At 24.7% G+C, this 22,934-nt stretch overlaps 6 protein-coding genes and 2 long non-coding RNA genes across 9 annotated transcripts; 3 read left to right on the forward strand and 5 right to left on the reverse strand.

Moving 5' to 3' along the window:
• Positions 1-321: 321 nt before the first annotated feature.
• Positions 322-3,371, reverse strand: LOC122853780. Its single transcript, XM_044154199.1, has 10 exons — positions 3,246-3,371; positions 2,988-3,136; positions 2,739-2,903; positions 2,224-2,452; positions 1,920-2,085; positions 1,630-1,834; positions 1,181-1,415; positions 875-1,084; positions 559-796; positions 322-452 (listed from the first exon to the last, which is right to left on the reverse strand). The coding sequence occupies exons 1-10, from the start codon at positions 3,298-3,300 to the stop codon at positions 416-418; spliced, it is 1,689 nt and encodes a 562-aa protein (XP_044010134.1). The 5' UTR covers positions 3,301-3,371; the 3' UTR covers positions 322-415.
• Positions 3,372-5,514: 2,143 nt separating this feature from the next.
• Positions 5,515-6,145, reverse strand: LOC122853781 (eukaryotic translation initiation factor 4 gamma 3-like). Its single transcript, XM_044154200.1, has 2 exons — positions 6,132-6,145; positions 5,515-5,941 (listed from the first exon to the last, which is right to left on the reverse strand). The coding sequence occupies exons 1-2, from the start codon at positions 6,143-6,145 to the stop codon at positions 5,515-5,517; spliced, it is 441 nt and encodes a 146-aa protein (XP_044010135.1).
• A 97-nt stretch (positions 6,146-6,242) lies between these two features.
• LOC122854863 lies at positions 6,243-6,823 on the reverse strand. The gene is made up of 3 exons (XR_006374004.1): positions 6,733-6,823; positions 6,460-6,632; positions 6,243-6,373 (listed from the first exon to the last, which is right to left on the reverse strand). It is a non-coding gene; the product is annotated as an uncharacterized LOC122854863 (long non-coding RNA).
• Positions 6,824-6,851: 28 nt separating this feature from the next.
• LOC122853782 (von Willebrand factor A domain-containing protein DDB_G0286969-like) lies at positions 6,852-9,709 on the reverse strand. Its single transcript, XM_044154201.1, has 9 exons — positions 9,318-9,709; positions 9,090-9,225; positions 8,952-9,004; positions 8,606-8,883; positions 7,973-8,541; positions 7,808-7,854; positions 7,473-7,742; positions 6,901-7,373; positions 6,852-6,857 (listed from the first exon to the last, which is right to left on the reverse strand). Exons 1-9 carry the CDS (start codon positions 9,679-9,681, stop codon positions 6,852-6,854), a joined length of 2,196 nt encoding a protein of 731 aa, XP_044010136.1. The 5' UTR covers positions 9,682-9,709.
• An 818-nt stretch (positions 9,710-10,527) lies between these two features.
• LOC122854865 (NPC intracellular cholesterol transporter 2 homolog a-like) lies at positions 10,528-13,166 on the forward strand. 2 transcript variants are annotated; one of them, XM_044155885.1, is made up of 5 exons: positions 10,528-10,611; positions 10,682-10,827; positions 10,913-11,426; positions 11,500-11,667; positions 11,758-12,342. In XM_044155885.1, exons 3-5 carry the CDS (start codon positions 11,411-11,413, stop codon positions 12,021-12,023), a joined length of 450 nt encoding a protein of 149 aa, XP_044011820.1. In that variant the 5' UTR covers positions 10,528-10,611; positions 10,682-10,827; positions 10,913-11,410; the 3' UTR covers positions 12,024-12,342. The 2 variants fall into 2 exon arrangements, with proteins under 2 accessions (XP_044011820.1, XP_044011821.1); XM_044155886.1 differs by lacking the exons at positions 10,528-10,611; positions 10,682-10,827 and having other exon boundaries at positions 11,123-11,426; positions 11,758-13,166.
• Positions 13,167-14,080: 914 nt separating this feature from the next.
• On the forward strand, positions 14,081-15,282 carry LOC122853783 (speckle-type POZ protein B-like). The gene has a single exon (XM_044154202.1). It carries the CDS (start codon positions 14,173-14,175, stop codon positions 15,280-15,282), a length of 1,110 nt encoding a protein of 369 aa, XP_044010137.1. The 5' UTR covers positions 14,081-14,172.
• Positions 15,283-16,069: 787 nt separating this feature from the next.
• Positions 16,070-16,480, reverse strand: LOC122854866. Its single transcript, XR_006374005.1, has 3 exons — positions 16,430-16,480; positions 16,206-16,355; positions 16,070-16,102 (listed from the first exon to the last, which is right to left on the reverse strand). It is a non-coding gene; the product is annotated as an uncharacterized LOC122854866 (long non-coding RNA).
• A 2,117-nt stretch (positions 16,481-18,597) lies between these two features.
• On the forward strand, positions 18,598-20,608 carry LOC122853784 (speckle-type POZ protein-like B). The gene is made up of 3 exons (XM_044154204.1): positions 18,598-18,832; positions 19,136-19,608; positions 20,381-20,608. Exons 1-3 carry the CDS (start codon positions 18,598-18,600, stop codon positions 20,606-20,608), a joined length of 936 nt encoding a protein of 311 aa, XP_044010139.1.
• Positions 20,609-22,934: the final 2,326 nt, after the last annotated feature.

A 22,934-nucleotide genomic window follows, 5' to 3' on the forward strand; every position in this document is an offset into this window, starting at 1 on the left:
TAATTGTTGTTCATCATCAATGAAATCACCTTTGTTATGACTTTATTATATTAGTGCCTAGTGGCAAATTTTCTTCATTTCTTTTAGTTTATTCGACAAAAAAAAAAACGCAAAAATCAAGAGTATTAATGCTATAATATTTTTAAACTAAAGTATTTTGTATTTGTTTTATACTGAAAAATAAAAAAAAAAAAAACGTACAGTTTTGTAACGTAAAATTTTTATTTCATTCATCAAAATTGGTAAGTTTAATTTTTTGTATAATTATAAAAGTGAATACAAGTAAATAAATTTCATTTTATTTTTAAACTGCCTCTGGCCTCAACAATTAGTTCATTTAAATAATTTGTTTTCTTTTATTTTTAATTTCATTTTTTAATTATATATGTAAAAAAAGTGTTTAATCCATATTGAACTAATCCTTATAATGTTTTTGTTGTTGTTGTTCGTTTCTAAAATAAATAATATAATTATTTGTTAAAAAACTAGTTTTTATTAATAAATAATTAATAAATATTTTTCATTAAATTCAAAAAACTATTTATCAAGTTTACTTACTCTGCATCGAAAAGCTTGGTTCTACTTTCAGCAGTAACAATATCCCACCAAACAATTGATATAGCAATAATAAGAAACGAAACAGCAATTGATCCATGAAGTATATACCACCACAACGTTGGATTATAGATTTCAACATCCTGTAAATCAAATACCGCAAAAAAAATATTCAAAGCACCATTCGAAGATTTCAATGTCATAGAGCAAGTCCAATTTCCTTTGTCATATTCTTGTGGATCTGTTAAAATCAAGTAAATAAAAAAAATGAAATAATGTTTACAACAATATTATAAATAATAAATTGAGCATTACTTACAGTTAATTATAAGTTTACAAATATTATTGTTATTTGTCATAGTATAATAACTATCGTTACTCAAATAATTTTTATCAAGTGGATGTGTCCATGCACAATTTGTAATATTTTTCATTTTATTTTCATCAGTTGGAAATGGACGTGCTTCTAGTATTGTTTTATTTATTCCAGCGACATCTTCGTATCGTAAATCAGCTAGTGCAAAATCCTCTGTTTTGATAAGAAAACAATAAAAAAAGATTAATTTTATTAAATCATCATCAGAGATTCATCAATAAGTGAAAACTAAAAAGCAAAAAAAATTACCTGTAACTCGAACAATATATGTTTTTTCATATATCATGCTTTCTACGTCTCGACTGACAGTACATGTCCAATTACCATTTAATTGTTTGTTGGCATTTTTAAATTTTTTTGAACAGATTTTATCCTCTTCTTTAACATTAGGTATAGGTGAATTATTAAAAATTTTAGATGTACGTTCACCGTTTGGATGTTCTATATCACAATATTTCCATTCGTGATTTTGTGTACAATTCAACTGTTAAATAAAAATTCATCTGTTAAATATTTTTTTACATAATTGAATACTTTGAAACTGTATATTGACTATTATATATTTTTAGAAAAAAAAGAAATTTAGAAATTGAAAAAAAAAAAAAAAACTAACTGACACACACATAATTGATTTTTTTGGCTTTTTAATTTTTATAATAATAAAAATATTTAATTAATAATATAATTTGAATACTTACATCAAAATCTGATCCAATTTTTTGAAAAACATTCACTGTTAATTTTTTGAATCGATCACCAATAATTTTTGTGCCATTTGCAATCTGATTTTCATCACGAAGTGAGCATTTCCATTGTCCCTCTTCATGCATTGTTTGATTGTAAATTGTTAATACACATTTTGGATGGCCACTTGCTCTTGTGTTGATCACTTCATAATCGAACCTAATTTAATTGAACAATAAATATTTAATAAATAAGTTAATTTTATTCAACATTTATCAATAAAAAATTCATGATCATTAATTACTTTTTACTATTATTATCGATTCCTTCATTTATTATTATACCAGATGGTCCGTGGAATGAACATTGACCAATACTGGCAAAGTCAACACGGCATTCAAATTTAGACCATGTTCCAGAATTTTTAGAATTTTTAATTGTAGTTACAACCATTCCAGGCTTAATTTTTTCTAGAAAAAAACAACTAATTTAATAAATATATAATACAATAAATTATTAAATTAACAATGTAATTGCTAAAATAAAACGAAAATTTCACATTAAATTTATGTAAATCTATAAATAAAAATTATTATTTTTATTGTTACCTTTGAAAGTAACGTCGTATATTTTACTAATATAATTTTGATTTGTACTATTGAAATATTGTACAATCCATTCACCAGAATATTTTTCTTTCTCATCAATGACGTATTCTGAATTTCGAATATTTTTTATCTTCAAATTGTTATTATTCTTTTCATTTGGCCTTACGATGTTACAATACTCTCTGTCAAATACATCAAGTGGGATCACTGAATGTGTTTCTTTGTAAAACTGCAAATAAATAAATATAAAAAAATTATTATTAATATATTAATATTAAACTAAAAAATTTAATTAATTTATATTTTAGCAAAACAAAAAAAAAAAAAAATTAATTTTAAATTATCATTGTTATCAGATAATTTGAGTACGTATTTTCAAGTAAAAACAAAGTAGTTTGAAAACATTTTTTTTTATATTCTAATTAAGATTAGGCATTGATATATTTAATATTTTTACTTTAAAAAAAGAAACTATTATTATTGTTATTTAAATATCTAATTTATTTTGTTCTTACGTAAATTTTGGTTGTCTCTGAATGGAAAGTTAATACTTGAAACGTGCCCTTATACTGATGTGATAATTTTGTTTCTGCAACTATTGTCCACAAAGCAATTTTAATCTTATTAGCAAGACCACGAAAACTACATGCACCAACTCTTTGAAATAGATCATTTGTAGCCTGAAATAATAATATTTTTATAATTGTTATTATCATAACTTATCATTTTTTTCATTAAATAATACTTGCTTTTTTTGTACTTACTTCTTCAATTTTGCACGTTGTGTCATTTCGGTATTCAACATTCAATGAAACAGTCACATATTCACGTGGGTCACAATATATTGTATTGCTTGGTATAACTGGTAGAAGTGTTGTACCTTCTCTTTTACCATTAATCACAACACCCTCACCTAGAATAATAAAATATTCGTTTAATTATTTACATATTTTTTAATTTTATTTTTTTGCCAAAAATTTCGATACACAATATTTATTATTAATTAAAACATTATTTATTACCAAACACAATCCAAGTACAACACAATAATAGTATTATAAAAATACTACAAGACATGATGTAATTTTATTTAAATCAAACAATTATTTTTTTGATTCCCAGAGAAATAGTTTAATAGGTCCGATACCTTTGCTTTACAAGACTACAATAAATGAAAAAATTTTCGGTGCTTCCACGTACACCTCGACTTTGAATCTTATCAGCAGTAAACTTTTTTTTGATTTTACGAATGAGGTGACGTTGGAAATGTTGAGCGCGAGTTCGACTGATTCATAGCTTTGTTAATGTGTTCTTTATATTTTAGGAAAATTTTATTTTTGACATGAGTCATGCATGGACGTGATAACATTTTTCTTTCTTTTGATTATCACTGTGTATGTGTTGATGGGACTTTTTGGTAGACGTGCGTAGTTACAAATAAATAAAAATGAATCATGATATTGGTTTGCTATATATGGTCATTGAAACTGATAATAATATTTTTGAATATTAAAAAAAAATTTTTATTTTAAATAATATATCTAAATATACATCAATTCCGAATGACTCATTAATAAATTTATTTTATTTTATTTTTCTCAGTAAAGTTTAAGAAACGTTAGTGATAAGAAAACTCCAATCAATATAATGTTTTTGAACATATTAATATTTATTTTATCGTTATGATAATTATAATAATATTTTAAGCTGGAATTATTTTTTTACGTAGGTGGGACGCTTCGCGTCACCTACGTATTGGATTTGTCTACCGAAAATTAAAAAAGGCTCTCATTTCTTAAGTAATTGTCAGAGACACTTCGTGTTAAAACCAAAAGAAGCGTATTTTCAATCTTTAATTTGTATATTTCCGATTTTTTCTCAAATAATTATTAAAGTTGCCAGAGCCAAAAATGTTAAAAACCTTTTTTTCTTTCTTTTTTTTAAATATTAAATAAATTTTTATCTGTAAGCGTGATCGATTTGCACCGACTAATTAAAAGTTTCCTTTTATTTTTATCTTTAAAACGCCGATATTTTGAAAACGATATCTTTAAAACTCACGGAGTTATTAGAATTATAATAGAAAAATTATAATAGAAAAATTACACTAACTAATAATTGCACATAACCCACCGGAGTATTGAAAATTTTAATTTATTTTCGTTATATATGATTTTTTATTTATATTTTCTACTGACACACTATAGATAAAGAAAAAAATAAAAAATTATTTTTAATTAAATTATCAGAGTTTAATGTGCGTAGTTTAGTTTATCACTGACGCACATAGATTATCATTTTTTATTAATTTCTAGAATATATTTTAATAGAAAACAATATATTTTTAATAAAATAGTCAAAAATTAATTAGGCCGTGCGTGATATAGTCGTTAACTTATCAGTGATAAGTTATCACACTTTATGATTAATGTAAGTCTAAGAAAATGTAAGAAAATCGGAGAAATGATTTTCGCCTGGGCACTTCTTTTACATTGCTGATTTTTTTTTGAATGAATAATAATTTAATCACAAAATCTTAGCCGTTTGTTGAAACGCAACACTCCAAAACTTGTTTATTTATTTTAGTTTCTTTTGGTTTTTTCTGTTTGTGTAAATCATTTTATTTTTGTGTTTTGTTTACTCAAACTGAGCTGAGGACACTCAGTTTTCCAATATAATAAAAATAATACTTCCGGCCCTCCACGAAAAAAAAAATATATATTAGATATACACCATTTGGCCTTTGAGTAGTCAATACACTTTCGTCATTGCGAGTTGGTGGATGTAAAAATTCACCGCCTGCAAAATTTGATCCCTTAAATAGATACGATAGTCTTGTAATTATTTCAATACAAATATTCTTTCTTAGTCTTTCCATAATCATCGTCACGTGAAATTAAAATATTTTAACAAAAACTGAAACGACAAAATAAAAAAAATGATAAAATTTACAGGTATTGTAAATATTTTAATTTACTAATAGCCTTTGCATAGTCTGGATCCTTTTGATGATTCTGCTGATGATGATAAGTTTGTTTTATCCTCAAGAAAAAATAAATTTCCTGTAAATTTAATATCATTATCGATCAAGACAAATAGTAGATATATATCTGTAGAAAGGTTGTATTACTATCACTATTATTAATAAATTATTTGTCTCATTTGTATTGAATACTTATTTATTTTTTATCTATAAGTTAACTGTTTTTTTTTAACACTATTTTTAATTTACTATTTATTTAATATTATATATTTGTATATATTTATGTTCTTTTCCAGATGTTAGAATACTCAAGCTTTCTCGCTTGATTCTTCATGACCCTCTTTGAGTTGAACAAGGAATGATGTAAGAGCTAATACAGCACAACCATGACCCAACATTTCAGCTTTATCGGGGCAACTTAGCCATGCCAAAAAAACCTTGTCTGACACTACTCTAGATTCATAAAGTTTATCAACTATCATGCTTAAAACACCTCGAGGATTTTCCAATTTATAATTAAAAGCAGTGAGGGCATATAAACATTGAAGTTCAAGTTCTTGATCCTTGTTAACATAACGTGCAATGAGCGGTAAAAAGTAATCAAGTTTTAGACGATTTGCTTTGTATGATGAATTTTCTAATGGTTCAATAACTGTTTCAAGTACTGATGCAAAAAGTATTCTTATAAATTTTGGTTTTTTAGAACCTTCTTGTCCAATACTTGCTGTTATCCAACTTGTTATATTATCAAAATCATAATCACGTAATAATTTTAATAATTGTTCATTAATTTGTTCATATGCCAATTCTATACTACTTGGTATATTTTCTGTTGCATCATTCATTAAAAATTGTAAATTATATTGTTCAACAATATCATCTGGATTTTCAAGTGATGTATCAACTAAATCAGTCAATTTAATACCACTTGCATTCCATTTTTCAATAATTGTTGATGGACCTTCACTTTCTGCTAATAATCTCAGTAATTCACCAACAAGTTTACCAACTAAACCAATATTTTTTAGTACTGATGTTGTACGTACTAATTCATTCAATGGATGAGCACGACGAATTACTAATGGTTTTAGTATTTCAGCAAGGTAAGTCCAGAATACAGGTAAATCAATGAAAAGGTTTTTTGGTAATTCCAACAATTTATCAAATCTGCAAAGATGAAAGAAGTATGTAAAAATTATGGTAAAAAAAAAAAAAAGGAATATTCTAATAGAAATATTTAATATTTTACTTACTCGGATTGGAATAATGAAAGTGGGAACATATTGTTGATGATCATGTGTGCAAATAGACTTGAAAAGTATTCTCGATAAATTGATGCACGACCAAAAATAATATTTAACGACTCACGCATGAAATATGGATAAGTTGAATTGTCAAGCTTATTTTTCAAATGCTCCATAGATGTCTGTAATTGAAAGAAAATAAATAAATAATTATTTAGCAGGGATGGAAATATGGATCTAAGAAGTGTTCATTATTCTTTTTAAAAAAATGAAAAAACTCACATCCACGAATGTATTAGTGCTTGAAAAAATCTTGCAACGATGAAAAATAATGACAATTTCATTCTTTATTTCATCCTCAGTGAGAATTTTTTTGTCAATCGGAATTGGAACAAGAGAAACTACATCTTCGTTATATTTTTCTTTTGATGGTGAACCTTCTTTGTTAACTTGGTTTATTGTTATTGGATTACCTTCGACTCTTTTTGGTTTCGAGTTTTGTGCTCTTAAATCAATAACATTTTGAAGCATGAATCTAACTCTTGAGCTTATTTTATCATTATCACTTTGAGCTAATTCAGTCATTTGTGAAAAATAATCATTAAAGATATTATTCTTTAAACTTTCACGCGTTGCACCAATTGTTTTCAATAATTCACAAAGACACTCAATATTGTTTTCATCTAGTATTGTTAATAAATGATTGATACATGTTTTTATGAAAACAACTGTGAGCATTGTGTGGTTAAATAATTCACCGATCAATCTAATATTACCAACTGCGCGACAGTCAGCATCAATGAGTAAATCTATTAGTTTTGTTTTCTTTTTAATATCATCACATTCCTTAATTTCTTTGAGTTTAGCATCACGTGCAACTTTATCAACAGAAACACTTTCAAACTCATGTTCACAACGCGCTACTAATAAAGTTCGAAAATTTTTTTTATCACAATTTTCTTGTTTTGTTTCATTATTTTGTCTTATATTATCATTAATTCGTATGTCGGCTAATTTTTTACACATGATTGCAGATACTGTCACGAAGTTTGGTTCATTGATAGTTTTTTCAAAAACTACATCAACAACACATTGTAATTTTTCATGAGAATTAATATCCAATGATTTAACTTGCTTAGCCAATTTATCAACATTTTCTAGTGTTAATTTATTCAATATACTTTGTACTTTTTCATGAAGTGATTGTGTTTGAGAATCACCAATTGTACTTATCTGCCAACGTATTATTGGTTTCCCTGAATTTTCTAATTGTTGACTGTCATTTTGGCTATCTGTAAAATATTTTATTAATTTAACTTTATCATTTTATGATTTTTCAAAGTAGATTGAAGATTACCTAAAGATTTTTCGTCTGATCTATAATTTTTTTTAGCACTAGTACATCTGTAATAATTTAAAAATAATGTTAATAGTCATAAAATAGCGTATCATCAAGGTATCTATATTGTTGAGATAATAATAATAAACTATTGAATAATATTATCAATAAAAAAATACCAACCCAGGTAATTGAATTGATGTTTGTTGGTTGGTTTCCATTGAAGTTGATGTTGCAACAGCATATGGTTGTTTCATTGTATTATCTTTGTATTTTATTGGTTCCCATTTTCGTGCTTTTAAATTAATAACATCATATAGCATAAATCTAAGTCTTGAGCTTAGTTTCTTAGGACCAGTTTTATCTTTGGCTAATCTATGCATTTTCCCAAAATACCAACTGAAATTATTTTCCTTTGAATTTTCCAGCTTTGCACCAGTTGTTGTTAATAACATACAAAGACATTCAATATTGTAATCAACTGGTGTTCTTAACAAATGTTTAATACATTTATGGATAAAGGCTACTCGAAGCATTTCTCGGTTATATAATTCACCAATCAGCTTACTATTACCAACTGCTTTTCTACCTAAGCGACAATCAGCATCATTAAGTAATGCTGTTAGTTTTTGTTTCTTTTTAATATCATTACATTCCTCAATTTCTTTGAGTTTAGCATCACGTTCAACTTTATTAATAGCACTCATCTCGACAACGTGCGAATAATAAATTTCGAATATATGTTTTAATTTCTTGTTTTATATCAACGACATCAATTCTCGTTTCAGACAATTTTTTTAACATAATTGTATATACTGCTGCAAAGTCTGGTTCATCAATAGCTTTGTCAAAAATTAAATCAACTACACCTTGTAATCTTTCATGTGAATTGATATTTAGATCTTCAAATTGTTGAGTCAATTTATCAACGTTTTCTAGTGTTAATTCATTCAATATATCACGTACTTTTTCATAAATTACTTGTGTTTGAGATTCATCAGTTGTGTTATCTTTATGCACACATGTTGTTGGTATCCATGTGTTTTCTGATTTACTCGTCTGATATTGGTAACTGTCGTTTTGCAATGTGCTATCTGTAAAATATTTTATTAATTTAACTTCACCAGTATCTATAGCAAGATTATTTACCTAATATATTTACCTAAAGTTTTATCGTCTGATCTGTAATTGCTCATAGTACTAGTACATTCTGACCTGTAATAATTTACAAGACATTAATCAACAGGATAATCGATGATACAAAAATTGATAATACAGTATCAATGAAAAAACTTCTAACCCAGGAAGATAAAATGATCGCTGTTGAACAGCTTCCAAGGAAGTTGAGGCTTTCACAGAATATAGCTGTCTGTTGGAATTTGTTGATTCATCACAATCATCAGACTCATCATCGATTACGTTTATTCTAACTCCATCTAAAATGAATAGGAATGAATATTTATTAATTTATCATTTTATTTTCAAGACATTTAACATGAACCGTTTTATTTATAACTTTTTTAATTACCTGTAGTAGATGTAATTTTGTCTGACAAATTTATAGGTGATGAAGTACACATGTTGCTGTAATTTTTATTATTGTTATAATTGTTATTTATTTTTTTGTTGTCATTGTTGTGATTCTCGACGTGATTAATAATTTCTGAATCAAAATTATCGTTCTTTAATTCTTCACTATCTATCTCTGATTGTTTAAAAACCTCTTCGTCTTCATCTTCATCAATTGAGTAAGCAAAGTCGTTGAATATATTATCATCATTGCTCTCAATAATATCAAGTTCACTGCCTGAAGTTTTAATGACAGTAGTCTTTTGTTGCTCTTCTAATGTTCCCGACACTTTTTGATCATCAACACACATGGAATCATTCATAAATTTTTCTCTTATTTTTTTTATGGCTTCAAATATCTCAACGCCAAGATAAGCAGATGTACGAGATACTCTCTCATCAGAGGTGTCAAAACAAAACTTATTTTTTCGTAATAGATCCCAGCTAATGTCAATCGCATCAGAAAATATTTCATTATTTCTATCCAATTCACAACCACATTCCTCGCTTGAGTTTTCCATTGTTTAATTTTGTTGATAAATACACAATTCTATGTTTTTTATAATAACATGTGATAACTCCTAGAGGCAGAAAAAATAAAAGGTTATTTTATTTTTTTTGGCATTTGTTATTAACAATTATTAATCAATATATGACCAACATATATAATTTGTAATTACCTGTGATATTATCATTTATATTCACTCATATACTTCAGATTGTTGGCAACAATAGCCTCCTAATAAAATTTTATAAGCTATAGCTGTAATTTCTAATACCCAACGTATTTTTTAAAATTTATTTATTTTGGTTTTCTTTGTTGTGTAAATCGATGTTAAATAATAAAATCAGTGTACACAACTGCTTTTGTTTTTGTTTTTTTAGTTACATTACGCCGATTGGCCTAGATATAAAAGAGAGAGAGACAGACTCAATCAAATAAAAATAACTAAAATCTAAATGATAACCCCCGTAAATTAATGGAATTAATTTTATAACTATATTATTTGATATTATTTACAACTATTTATTAAATTAAATTGTCAAGAGGTAATTGCATATGCTAAAAATTAAAAAAAAACACAGTATTAGAATTAATGTTTATTTTATTATATAGTTTTTACAAATAATTGTTGATGCGTTTTTTTTTTATCAACATATGGACATAGCTTCTGGATGATGACTCTATATTCTCTGGTACTGATACTTTTAGCAAATCCATCAGCAGCATTACCATAACCAGGTTTATCAATGTAATCAACTCTTTTCTTTTAATTACTTTAATATTATTTTAATAATTGGTAATTTTATTTTTATTTCAAGGTTCACAAAAGAAAGTACTCACAAATAACAAAAATGTAAAAAATTATTTGTTGCAATTGTATTATTGTCGACGAGCTTGTTGATGCAAGTTACAAGATCTACATTTTTCAAGTACTAGCTTTTTTTTTATTCTTATGCAATTTTAAGTAAGTATCTGTAAAAAATATTCATTTTAATTTCATGTTAATGATTGTATTATTTTTTTCTAATTTTTGTTTATTCCATTTCAAGAATACTCTTCAAGAGCACAGCCTTATCCTGAACATTAAGAATGCAAATCATTGATTTAATTATTTCAATGAATAACAACAGAGTTAAAAAAGAAAAACAATAACACATTGCAAATAATTAGGATTATTTTTTATCTCTTTGTGAGAAAAAATAATGATACTTCTTCTGTGCAATGACCCTCGTTCAACAGTGCTTACTTAAATAAATTATAAACAAAAATTTTATTATTCCAAATGAGATATGAACACTTAAAATATTCCAGATACTATTTATATTGATTAAAAAAATAACAAACAAATCAACAAAGTACAAAATTCAACATTTAATTAAAATTATATAAATAGAGGAAAAAAAAATATTTTATTTTTATCAATTTATCAGTTGAAGTGTCTGATAAGATATGAATGTAGAATATATATATACATTCATAAATCTCACAATATTCAATCAGTTGTTAAATTAAAATTGACACTAGGAAAAAATTAACCGTTAATAAAAATGTATTCCCTTCAAGGTACGTAGACAAAAAATTAATCTTTATAGTCAACTTGTTAATGCATTATTTATTTTTTTTTAAATACTATTAGTGTTCATCATCATGGCGTTTTTCGTAGCAGCCTCAATACAATTTACACCTTATCAAAAATGTAAAAGTGGTAATGCACCTTTGGCATTGCGAGTTGGTGACTGCAAAAATTTACCATGTAAATTTAAAAGAGGAACTGATGTACATGGAGAATTTGATTTTAATGCTGGTAAATTAATTTTTATAAATATTTAATTAAATTGTATATTACTAATAAATATATATTTATTTAAAAATAAAAAACAATTTAATATTGCAGCTGTTGATACTGATAATCTTCGTATTGAAGTTGTTGCCAAGGCACTTGGCATCACAACAAATTATCCAATGCCTGAGCCAAATGCATGTAATTCATTAATCAATGGCAAGTGTCCAGCTACAAAAGGTGATTCATTAACGTATGGTTTAACAATGCCAGTTCTTAAGAGTTATCCAAAAGTAAAAGTACATATTAGAATGCAACTCGTTGATAAAAGTAATGTTGTACATTCATGTTTTGAAATTGATGCAAAAGTTGTATCTTAAAAAATATAAAATATACTTATAACAATTATTAAATTAATCTTTTATTATTTTAAGAGTTTAGTCTAAAAAAAATACCAACTTTGATTATTTTATTCTTTTCGTAATGAAAACAATTTAATATTGAGATTAGAAATTTTAGCAAGGAGAGTTATTGATGGATGGATTCATCAATCATTTTTCAAGTGATTTTAGCAATCTTTTTATCTATCTATAGATAAAACTATATGAAATAATTTTAAGTTATTTAAAATTTTATGGAATCAAATAATACAGTAATTTCAACACAAAAGTTTCGTTTGAAATAATTGAAATGAGAAAACGAAAAAATTATATTTTTGCTATTACTTGGCTCTTGTTTTTTCCTTCAATGATAATTTTTTTTTTTTTTTTTTTTGATACATTAATCAATTATAGATAATCTCATCTATTGTAATTTTATATTTACGTTTTATTTTTTAAAAAATCAAGAAATTGATAATTGATAATATCAATGACACAATTCTTCTCACGTGCCAAGTATTTATCTTAATGACAAATGATAAAAAATATTTCGAATTAACTATTTATGTATCTTAAAAAAAAAAAAAGAAATACATATTTTATTTTCTTATCAATTTTAAACTAAGAAAAATATCAAATAAATTTTTTTAATTATATATTTTTAAATATTTATCTTGAAAATAAAATGAAAAAACATATTTTTTTTTTTCTAATCAATTTTAAATTAAAATAAACAATTTAAAATTTAAAAATAATATTTGACCTTGATGATTAAAAACCAACAAACATCAAGTATATTTTTTTTGTATTCTATTTTTTTTTTTGTATGCTTTAATTATTATTATTATTTTAAGAATATATTTATAATTTATTATTTAGGGTCGAGAAAATATAAAAATTTTGAAAAAATGATGTGTTTTTTTTTTTCAATGAGAAATATTATTTTATAATAGAAGTTTATAATTTATGGTATAGAGCTAAAATTGTAACCCATTTTTCAATTGATGCTGAAGTATGTACATTTGATTGATAATGGATTCATGTGTTGCAAATCAATTTCAATTATTTTCACAAAATTTAATTTAAATGTTTATAATTTTTTTTTTCATTCAACTATATACTTATGTATAGCTTTAGAATAAAAAAAAAAAATACATATTCCATTTTCTTCTCAATTTTAAATTAAAAAAAATATGAAATAAATTTTTTAAATTATATATTCACAATATTTATCTATTTATTTTATAAAACTATGAAACTAATAAACATATCAAGTATGTATTTTATTAATATTCCCTTGAAAAAATCAAATTAAATTGTAATCTAAAAATTTGATAACAAACTAAATCTAGATGATGAGCTGATAAAAATGTTTCATATACAAAAATATTAATAATTATGTAAATAAATGAAATAAACAATACAAATTATTATTTAACATACACTTTTTATATCAACAGTTTCATTATTAGGTTCCGGAGCTTCTCTTGATATAACTACAGCTTTTTGTTTTATTTTATTTGTTATTAATTATGTATTGTATTTTACATCATCTAATAATTGTTGATAATCTGTCATAACACTGTTGTTGACATTGTTAGTTTGTTTATTGTTGACACTTGATAGTAACATTGTGTGGGTGTGTGTGTGTGTGTGTAAACAAAAAAAAATAATGGACATAATTAAAAATCTAAATAAAAGATGGCCCTACATATCTTATCTAGCTGATATCATTTTTTATATGACTTGAAGTTCGTACAAAGGGTCAAGAGAAATCGAACAAAAAAAAATAAAATTTTTAAAAATTATGTGTTTGTTAATTAAGTCATATTATTAATTATTTTATACATAAAAAATATTTAATTATAATGTCATAAATTATTATTAATTATCATAATTCATAATAGTTATCAATGCGTATTTAATAGGCATATCAATCGATAGTATATTTCGATTTTTTGATTAATCGTTTAACCAATTTAACGGTTTATATCGATGATGAATCTTTCCTGTTGTTTCCTGTGCTTTCCTGCTTCCCATGAGGCCAAATCCCAGGAATCCCTCTTTTCCATTGTGACTCTGGCTGAGTTAAGTCATTGTGTCTAAACGAAATTTATCAGTTTAAAAACTAATATTAATTAATATAATTATGTCAGTACTTCCTGAACATACCGAGGATTCTGTTAAACATATGATGTCAACACAAGAATATGTTACTGATGTGGAATCTTGTGAATTTACATATAAATGGACAATTAAAAAATTCAGTCAGTATACAAGTGGAACAATTGAATCATCAAAGTTTTCGTCACGTTTTTCTGATTTCAATGACGTTTGGACTCTGACAATAAATCCAAATAAAGTAGGCCAAAGAGATCGAAGAGATTATGATGGCTATTATGAATATTATGATTCCAACGGTGATATACTAAAACCAGAAAAATATGTATCAGTACAGTTAAAACTTAAATTATTCAATGCTACTTTACCATTATTTGCAACATGTAAAATATCAATTCATCCTGATTTTTCAAAAAATATAGAATGTGGGTTTGATGTATTTTCAACAGAAAGTGAATGGATGGATTATATTACAAGAGCAGATTTGTTAAAATCATCTGATATATATTTACAAGATGGTGATCTTAAAATTTCCTGTACTATGACAATTTCAAGAGAACAAAAAAAAAATTCTGATGTAATCTCAACATTTAAATCAACACCACAATTGAGTGCAGACTTGAAAAAACTTTTGTTAAATGAACAATCAGCTGATGTTACCATTAAAGTGGGTAAAAAATCATTTCGTGTTATCAAAGGAATTCTTGCAGTACGAAGTCCTATTTTTGCTGCAATGTTTAATCATGAACAATTCAAAGAAAATAAAAAAAGTGAAGTTGTCATTGAGGATATTCAAGAACATGTTTTTGAAGAATTTTTACATTATATTTATACTGATGAAACAAAAAATGTTAACAAAATACCAATGGAATTACTTGAAGTAGCTAAAAAATATCAGGTTGAGCGTCTTGAAAATATATGTGAAGAAGTAATACATGGAACAATAAACTCTGATAATGTTTTAAGTATACTTGTTTTTTCTAACAAATACAATGTTGAAGAATTGAATGAAAAATGTTTGGAATTTATAAAAAAAAATTTACAAGATGTTTTGTCAAAGGAAACATTCCAAGTTTACAAAAAAAATCATCCTGAAGTTTTTGTAAGTGTTCTTGAAACAGTTGCTGGTATCAAATGATTAATATTCATCGATTATTAATAATTGTTTAACCATAAAATTAAAAATATTCATTAGTGTTTTGTTTGAAAAAAAAAAAAAAAAAAAAACTTTCATTTTTATATATTATTATCAACAGTTCAAAATAACTTACTTCATTTTTTCTAAACATGTTTTGTAATAAAAAAAATTATTGAAAAATAAATTTTCATCAATAGCTTTATTTTTTAAAAAACCTTATTATCCTTGTTTTTTATATGTTAAGTTATTTTTTTTTACCAAATTCAACTGTCACATATTTAAGTATTTATAATAAATAATATTTAAAACTTCATAATAATTATTATATACACATCTTTGTTAAAAAAACATAAAGAAACGTTTTATCATGTTAAAATTATTCTCTAGGTATATCAAGTTCTTCAGGTGTCACATGCATTCTCGAATAACATCTTGAATTTGTGTTAAATTTTGTGGTGCAATAATTGCTGCATCAATATTAATACATCTAGCCCATGGACACGAAGCAAGGCTTTCATGATAAATTTTTTCATGTCAATGGACAACGACGAATTTCACCAATATCATAAAAATAAAATACATGTTTTATATTTTTCAGTTATTTAATTATTAAATTATCAAGTTCAATTACCATGGTACCTCATTTGTGTTTTATAAAAATGCAACAACTTGTTGAGTGCTGCAGTCTTGGCGATTGGATCATCAACACAAACTGGAGATTCAAGTCGAGCTCTTCCAGCTAAATACAATGCCAAAGTTGAATAAACTTTGTTATTATATGTCCACTTTTTATACCAATATTCCAATTTGGCATTTCAGACTGTTTAAATTGAAAAAAAAAAAAAAAAACAACAAAGTATCAAATGCCTCTAAAACAACAAATCAATTTAATATATATTTTTAAAATATTTTTCTAATCTTACCTCAATACTAGCAAATACAGAAAGTAAATAAAAATTATCAGGATATTTATTCAATGCCTCGTTTAAATATTTTTCAAGAAAACAAATTTTTAATTCTTTACGTTGACAAATGAATAGAAAAAGTGATACTTGACTTTCATAAAATATTTCCTAAAAATAAAAATGTAAATGAAATTAATTTTTAACATCATATATTCATATAAAAAAATATAAAAATTATTTACCTGAAGTTGGGGATTGTCATTGGTTTTTTCTAAACACCTATCAAATATCTCTGATTTTTTTTTTAAAATATCATTATTGATATACAAAAAATAGCAATAACAAGTAACTGCATAACAATAAAAATTTGTATAAAAAATTGTCATTGAATTTTGTGATAATTTGGGTGAATCATTTATAAATTCATCATAACACCTATTGAAAAATAATTCAGTAAGTAAGCTATTATTAAATTTAATATTTTTATCAATTCATCCTTTATTTTAATTATCCATTTATTGGAAAATATACGAATTCATTTGTAATGATAAAAGCCAATCTTAAATTTACGTTTTTTCACTGTTTTAACCATTTGTAATTTATTAATCTATTATTGTTTACCTTTTTTTATCAATTAATTGATAAAAACAAGCTTAATAATAATATAATTATGATAGTTTACCTGTTGCAATTTTGCATTATAAATGTACTGGTGTTTATCCAAAGGTATTTATCTGTAATTTTAATAAAAAAACATATTTTAATAAGTAGTTAAATATATGTTGATATTTTTTTATAACAATAAATGATAGTATTTACTACCTCTCCTTGTTTAATAAAAAACACAGACCTTTGTCTTTGTCATATCATTTTGCCAAATAATTCCTGGTCATCCTACTTTTTTTTTTGCATCTGTAACATTAAATAACGATAAATTTTTTAGTTTTTACTGCTATTAATTCTATTTTTTTTATCAATTTATTATTATTATAAAATTTGTAAATTAATATTCAATGACAAGAAAAACTAACGCTAAGTTTTTTTTTTTCACTATAATTATTTATTTATTGATAATTTTACTTTGTTTATATACATTACTTTGTGACACAAACAAAATTATAATAATACAATAAGGTTTATTGATTTGTTGTAAATGTCATGGCTTCTGTCCATGCTTGATAACTTAAAAAGTGAAAATCTTGTAACAATTGTACATATGTTTGATAGAACAGTCAACAGCTGATGAAACAATATCATCGTTACAGGAAAAACAAACAAATGTAACTTCTGATGAAGTTGAGTCTGTTATTAGTGAAGCATTCAATTATTTTAATGATATTTTTTTTCATTATTTAATAATTTTAAATTAGCTTGACAATAATTATTTTTATAATAATAATTTGAATAATGTGATTGAATTAATTTTTTTTGAATTTTCTAAAATTTGAAAAAAAATCATCATTCATTTTATGGAATAAAAAAAAAAATAACATTCTTGCGATTTAGAATATGAAGACAATTTTTCTATTTCCAGTTCTTGATTGTAGTTGTTGTTGTTGTTGTTGTTGTTGTTGTTGTATTTTGCAAGCCAGCTACCTGTAATATACAAATGAGTTGCTATTATTAAATTATTACAAACATATATAAAAACATATGAAAATTAACATTATATTCTAAATGACTCACCTCAATAATTTTATTAATAATTAATTAATTATTAATTACATAAAAAAATTATTATAATTTTTAAGTACTAATATCAGTCATTGACAAATGTGGCTTTTGATTCAATCGAATCAATGATTTTAAACAATCCATTGCATTATTAAGTTATCATTAAATTGCATTAATTTTTTTTACAATTATCATAACAAAATTGAATTATTTTAATGATATTTTGTGTTTCATCATTTAATAATTTTAAATTAGCTTTACAATCATGATTTTTATAATAATAATATTAATAATTTGAATAATGTGAATTAATTTTTTTGAATTTTCTAAAATTAAAAAAAAATCATCATTCATTTTATGGTACTGAGTTTAAATACGTTTTGGTAAATTAATTATTTTTTTCATACACACAGAAATATTATTTTATAATAGAAAATGTTTATAATTATAATGTTCATAGTCATTCATAATTATTGTTCATAATTATTAAAGTATATAATACATATATCGATGGATTGTATAGATTTTTCGATTAATCGATTAATTTATTAAAAGGTTATTATCGATGATGAACCATGTGTTCGAATGTGCTCCTATCGGCCATGAGTTTTCTCCACGTTTTCATCAGTTTTCATTGTTCATCGGTTTGAGTTAACCTGTACGAAAATACGCAAATACGATTGTGCTAAAAAAAATTTATTAGTTCGAAAACCAATTATAATTAATATCCATAATCATGTCAGTAGTTGATAGAACAGCTACCCAGGATTGTATTAAAATTTTAATGTCAAAACAAGACCATGTTACTGGTATGGAAACTTGTGAATTTACATATGAATGGACAATGAATGACATCAAATATGACCCGATAAGAATTCAATCGCCAAAATTTTCATCTCATTATTCTGACTTCAACGATGAATGGATTTTGGAAATGGATCCGACTTATAGATTGATAAATGAAATGAGATGTATTTCGATACAGTTACAACCTACATCATCCAATGGATTCAATGACACTTCACAATTACAGACAAAATATGAAATATCAATTAATACTAAAAAAACTCAAGTTGGTAAAAATATAATTAAAAAAAATGATTTTCTTGATCTTTCAAAAAAAGTATATTGGAATGTTAGGCGTTTTGGAACAACCTATGAAGATGTATTAAATGATGAGAATTTCCGAAATTGTGAACATAAAATTTGTTGTACAATAATAATGACTAAAAAATTAAAAAATAATTCTGATGAAATTTCAAGAAATATTGCAGTACAACAATTGAGTGCAGACTTGGAAAAACTTTTGTTAAATGAAAAATTAGCTGATGTTACCATTAAAGTTGGTCAAAAATCATTTCGTGCAATCAAAGGCATTCTTGGAGCACGCAGTCCTGTTTTTTCTGCAATGTTCAATCATGAACAATTGAAAGAAAATAAAAACAACGAAGTGGCCATTGAAGATATTGAAGAAGACGTTTTTGAAGAATTTTTACATTTTATTTATACTGGTGAATCACCAAATGTTGACAAAATGCCAATGGAACTACTTGCTGTTGCTGAAAAATATCAAGTGGATTGCCTGAAAAATATTTGTGAAGAAGTAATTTGTGAATCGATAAATGTTGATAATATTGCAAGTATAATCGTTTGTTCTGATAGATATAATCTCAAAAAACTAAATAAAAAATATTTAGAATTTATGAAAACAAATTTACGAGATGTTGCGGCAAATAAAACATTTCAAGTTTATAAAAAAAAATATCTTGAAGTTTTTGCAGGTGTTCTTGAAGAGTTGCTATTAACTTTTTTTATTTCGTAAAATTATATGAAGTTCATTTTATTGATTATGGTGATTCATGTATTGCAAATCAATTTAGATTACTGCCTGATAAATTGTGATGAATTTTTTTACAGTTTCAAGATTTATTAATAAAAATTTGTAATAAATTAAATTTTTTCGTTGATTTTTTTCCACTTTTTTCACGAAGTTTATTTTGAATGTTTAAAATTTTTTGTTTAATTTAACCACTTATGTAGCTTAAAAAAAAAAAAAAATACAAATTTATTAACTCATCAATTTTAAACTAAAAAAAAATATCAAATAATTTTTCTTAATTATATATTTTAACATATTTATCTATTCATAAAACTTGAAAAGAAAATGAAAAAACATATATTTTTTTTTTCTAATCAATTTTAAACTAAAATAAACAATTTAAAATTTAAAAATAATATTTGACCTTGATGTTTAGAAACCAATAAACATATTCAGTATATTTTTTGATATGCTATAATAATAATTATTATGAGAAATATTATTTTATAATAGAAAATGTTTATAATTATAATGTTCATAGTCATTCATAATTATCAAAGTATATAATATATAGCGATCGATTGTATAGATTTTCCGGTTAATCGAATATAGGTATTATAATTTTTTAAAACGACTAAAAAATTAAAAATCACATCTGATGAAATTTCAAGATTTAATGCAATACAACAATTGACTGCAGACTTGGAAACTTTTGTTAAATGAAAAATTAGCTGATGTTACCATTCAAGTGGGTCAAAAATTATTTCCTGCAATCAAAGTCATTCTTGGAGCACGCAGTCCTGTTTTTTCTGCAATGTTTGATCGTGAACAATTAAAAGAAAATAAAAACAACGAAGTGGTCATTGAAGATATTGAAGAAGATGTTTTCGAAGAATTTTTACATTTTATTTATACTAGTGAAATGTGAATCACCAAATGTTGACAAGATGCCAATGGAACTACTTGCTGTTGCTGAAAAATATCAAGTGAATTGTCTTAAAAATATTTGTGACGAAGTAATTTGTGAATCGATAAATGTTGATAATATTGCAAGTATACTTGTTTCCTCTGATAGATAGAGTCTCAAAAAACTAAGTAAAAAATGTTTAGAATTTATGAAAACAAATTTACGAGATGTTGCGGCAAATGAAACATTTCAAGTTTACCAAAAAAAATATCCTGAAGTTTTTGCAGGTGTTCTTCAAGAGTTGCTGTTAACCTTTTTCATTTTGTAAATATCACTAGGATAATTTTGTGTACCAGTTATTGTTATGATGCTTAATGATCTTGTCCCAGATGATACATGGTATAGAGCTAAAATTGTAACTCATCCTTCAATTGATGTTGAAGTATGTACATTTTATTGATTATGGTGATTCATGTGTTGCAAATCTATTTAAATTATCGCCTCATAAATTGTGAAAAAGTTTCTTACACTTTTAATATTTATCAATAAAAATTTGTTATATGTAAATTAAATTTTTTCGTTTTTTTTTTTCCCCACTTTTTTCACCAAGCTTATTTTAAATGTTTAAAATTTTTTTTTAAATTCAATTATTTATGTAGCTTGAAAATAAAAAAAAATACATAAGTATTCTTTTTTCTTATCAATTTAAAACTAATAAAATAAACAAATTTAAAATTTAAAAATAATATTTGATGTTTAGAAACCAACCAACATATTAATTATATTTTTTGAGTTCTATTTTTTTAATATGCTTCAATAATAAGCCTCCTTACAAATCGTCTTTTTTCTTGAGCAAAAAACTTAATAATTAAGTTTTGGCATTTGCACAAATTTTTTAATTAAATAATCACGTACTGTTGTTGGTGATATTTTGCATACTTTGTTTCATGTTCAATGAAAAAAAAAATATATCTGTGCCATCACTGTAAAATGAATAATGATTCATTAAAAAATAAACATATTGATACTTATGTTTTTTTTATATTTATTTATTAGAAATTGTCTAAATTTATTTTCAATAGCTATTGTCTAAACTCTTGAAAAGAGAATTACGACATGACTGTATGTTAAAATCGACTAGTATCAATAATTCCAATTATGAGCAACTATTGCAGAGACGAGTCATGGATGCTTTAGTTATTGTTTAAACAATTTAAAATTATTCTTGCGTTTTAATGAAATTTTAATGAAACTTCGTAAAATTCTCTACTCTAAGTTTATTAAAATCGATATTTAGCTCTACTCTTTTTAAGCATGAAGTAGAGAATGTCTGGTGTTTGTCGGATTTATGAAACAAAAGTTGAACACAAAATGCAGTCACGATGTCATTTTATTGGTGCCCTTATTATTTTTTAACATCCTGACTAAAAATAATATTAAATATATCCTCATTATGTGTATCAATGCTGACATATGGCTAAATACTTCTACATAATTATACATGTATGTGTACATATCCATAAATATTTAGAATATTGAAAAACAAAAAAAAAAAACAGTAGATCTGGGCTTTTTGTAGAAAGATGTTTTACTGTTAACGAATGTAATACTGCTGGTATTGATAATGTTATATATACTTGATAAGTTCAAACTGGATTCTTTAAAACGATCGAGTAATAAGTCATCCATTAAATCATAATTCAAGTATCTCACTCAGTCCAAAGCTATCTGATCACTTGGTTATGAAAAAATATTAAGAGTAGATAAAAAAAAAACGTAGAGTCAGACTTAAGGTCAGAGTTAGAGCCGGTGCAAGTAGATATTGTTGAATCTTAAAATTCGAGTGTTTACTTATTTAACTGTGTTATTATTAAATTAAAAGAATTTATTCACACATATTTAGGTCAATCTTAGAATCTATATTTCAAAAAAAACGTAGAGTCGGATTTGAGGTCGGAGTCAGAGCTGGTACGAGTAGATACTGTTGAATTTTGAAATTTTTGTGTTTATCTATTTATTGTGTTATTATGAAATCAGAAGAATTTATTTACACATATTTAGGTCAATCTCAGAATCTTTTTTTTAAAAAAAACGTAGAGTCGAATTTAAGGTCGCAGTCAGACTTAAGGTCAGAGTTAGAGCTGGTGCCAGTAAATATTGTTGAAATTAAAAATTTGAATGTTTACTTATTTAATTGTGTTATCATTGAATTAAAAGAATTTATTTACACATATTTAGGTCAATGTTGGAATCCATATGTAAAAAAAAAACGTAGAGTCGGAGTCGGTGCAAGTAGATATTTATTGAAAAGAATGTTTAAAAAGTTATTCGTTGTTTACTTGATCAA

This window comes from Aphidius gifuensis, linkage group LG4 (genome assembly GCF_014905175.1).
Source record: "Aphidius gifuensis isolate YNYX2018 linkage group LG4, ASM1490517v1, whole genome shotgun sequence".
Lineage (NCBI taxonomy): Eukaryota > Metazoa > Arthropoda > Insecta > Hymenoptera > Braconidae > Aphidius > Aphidius gifuensis.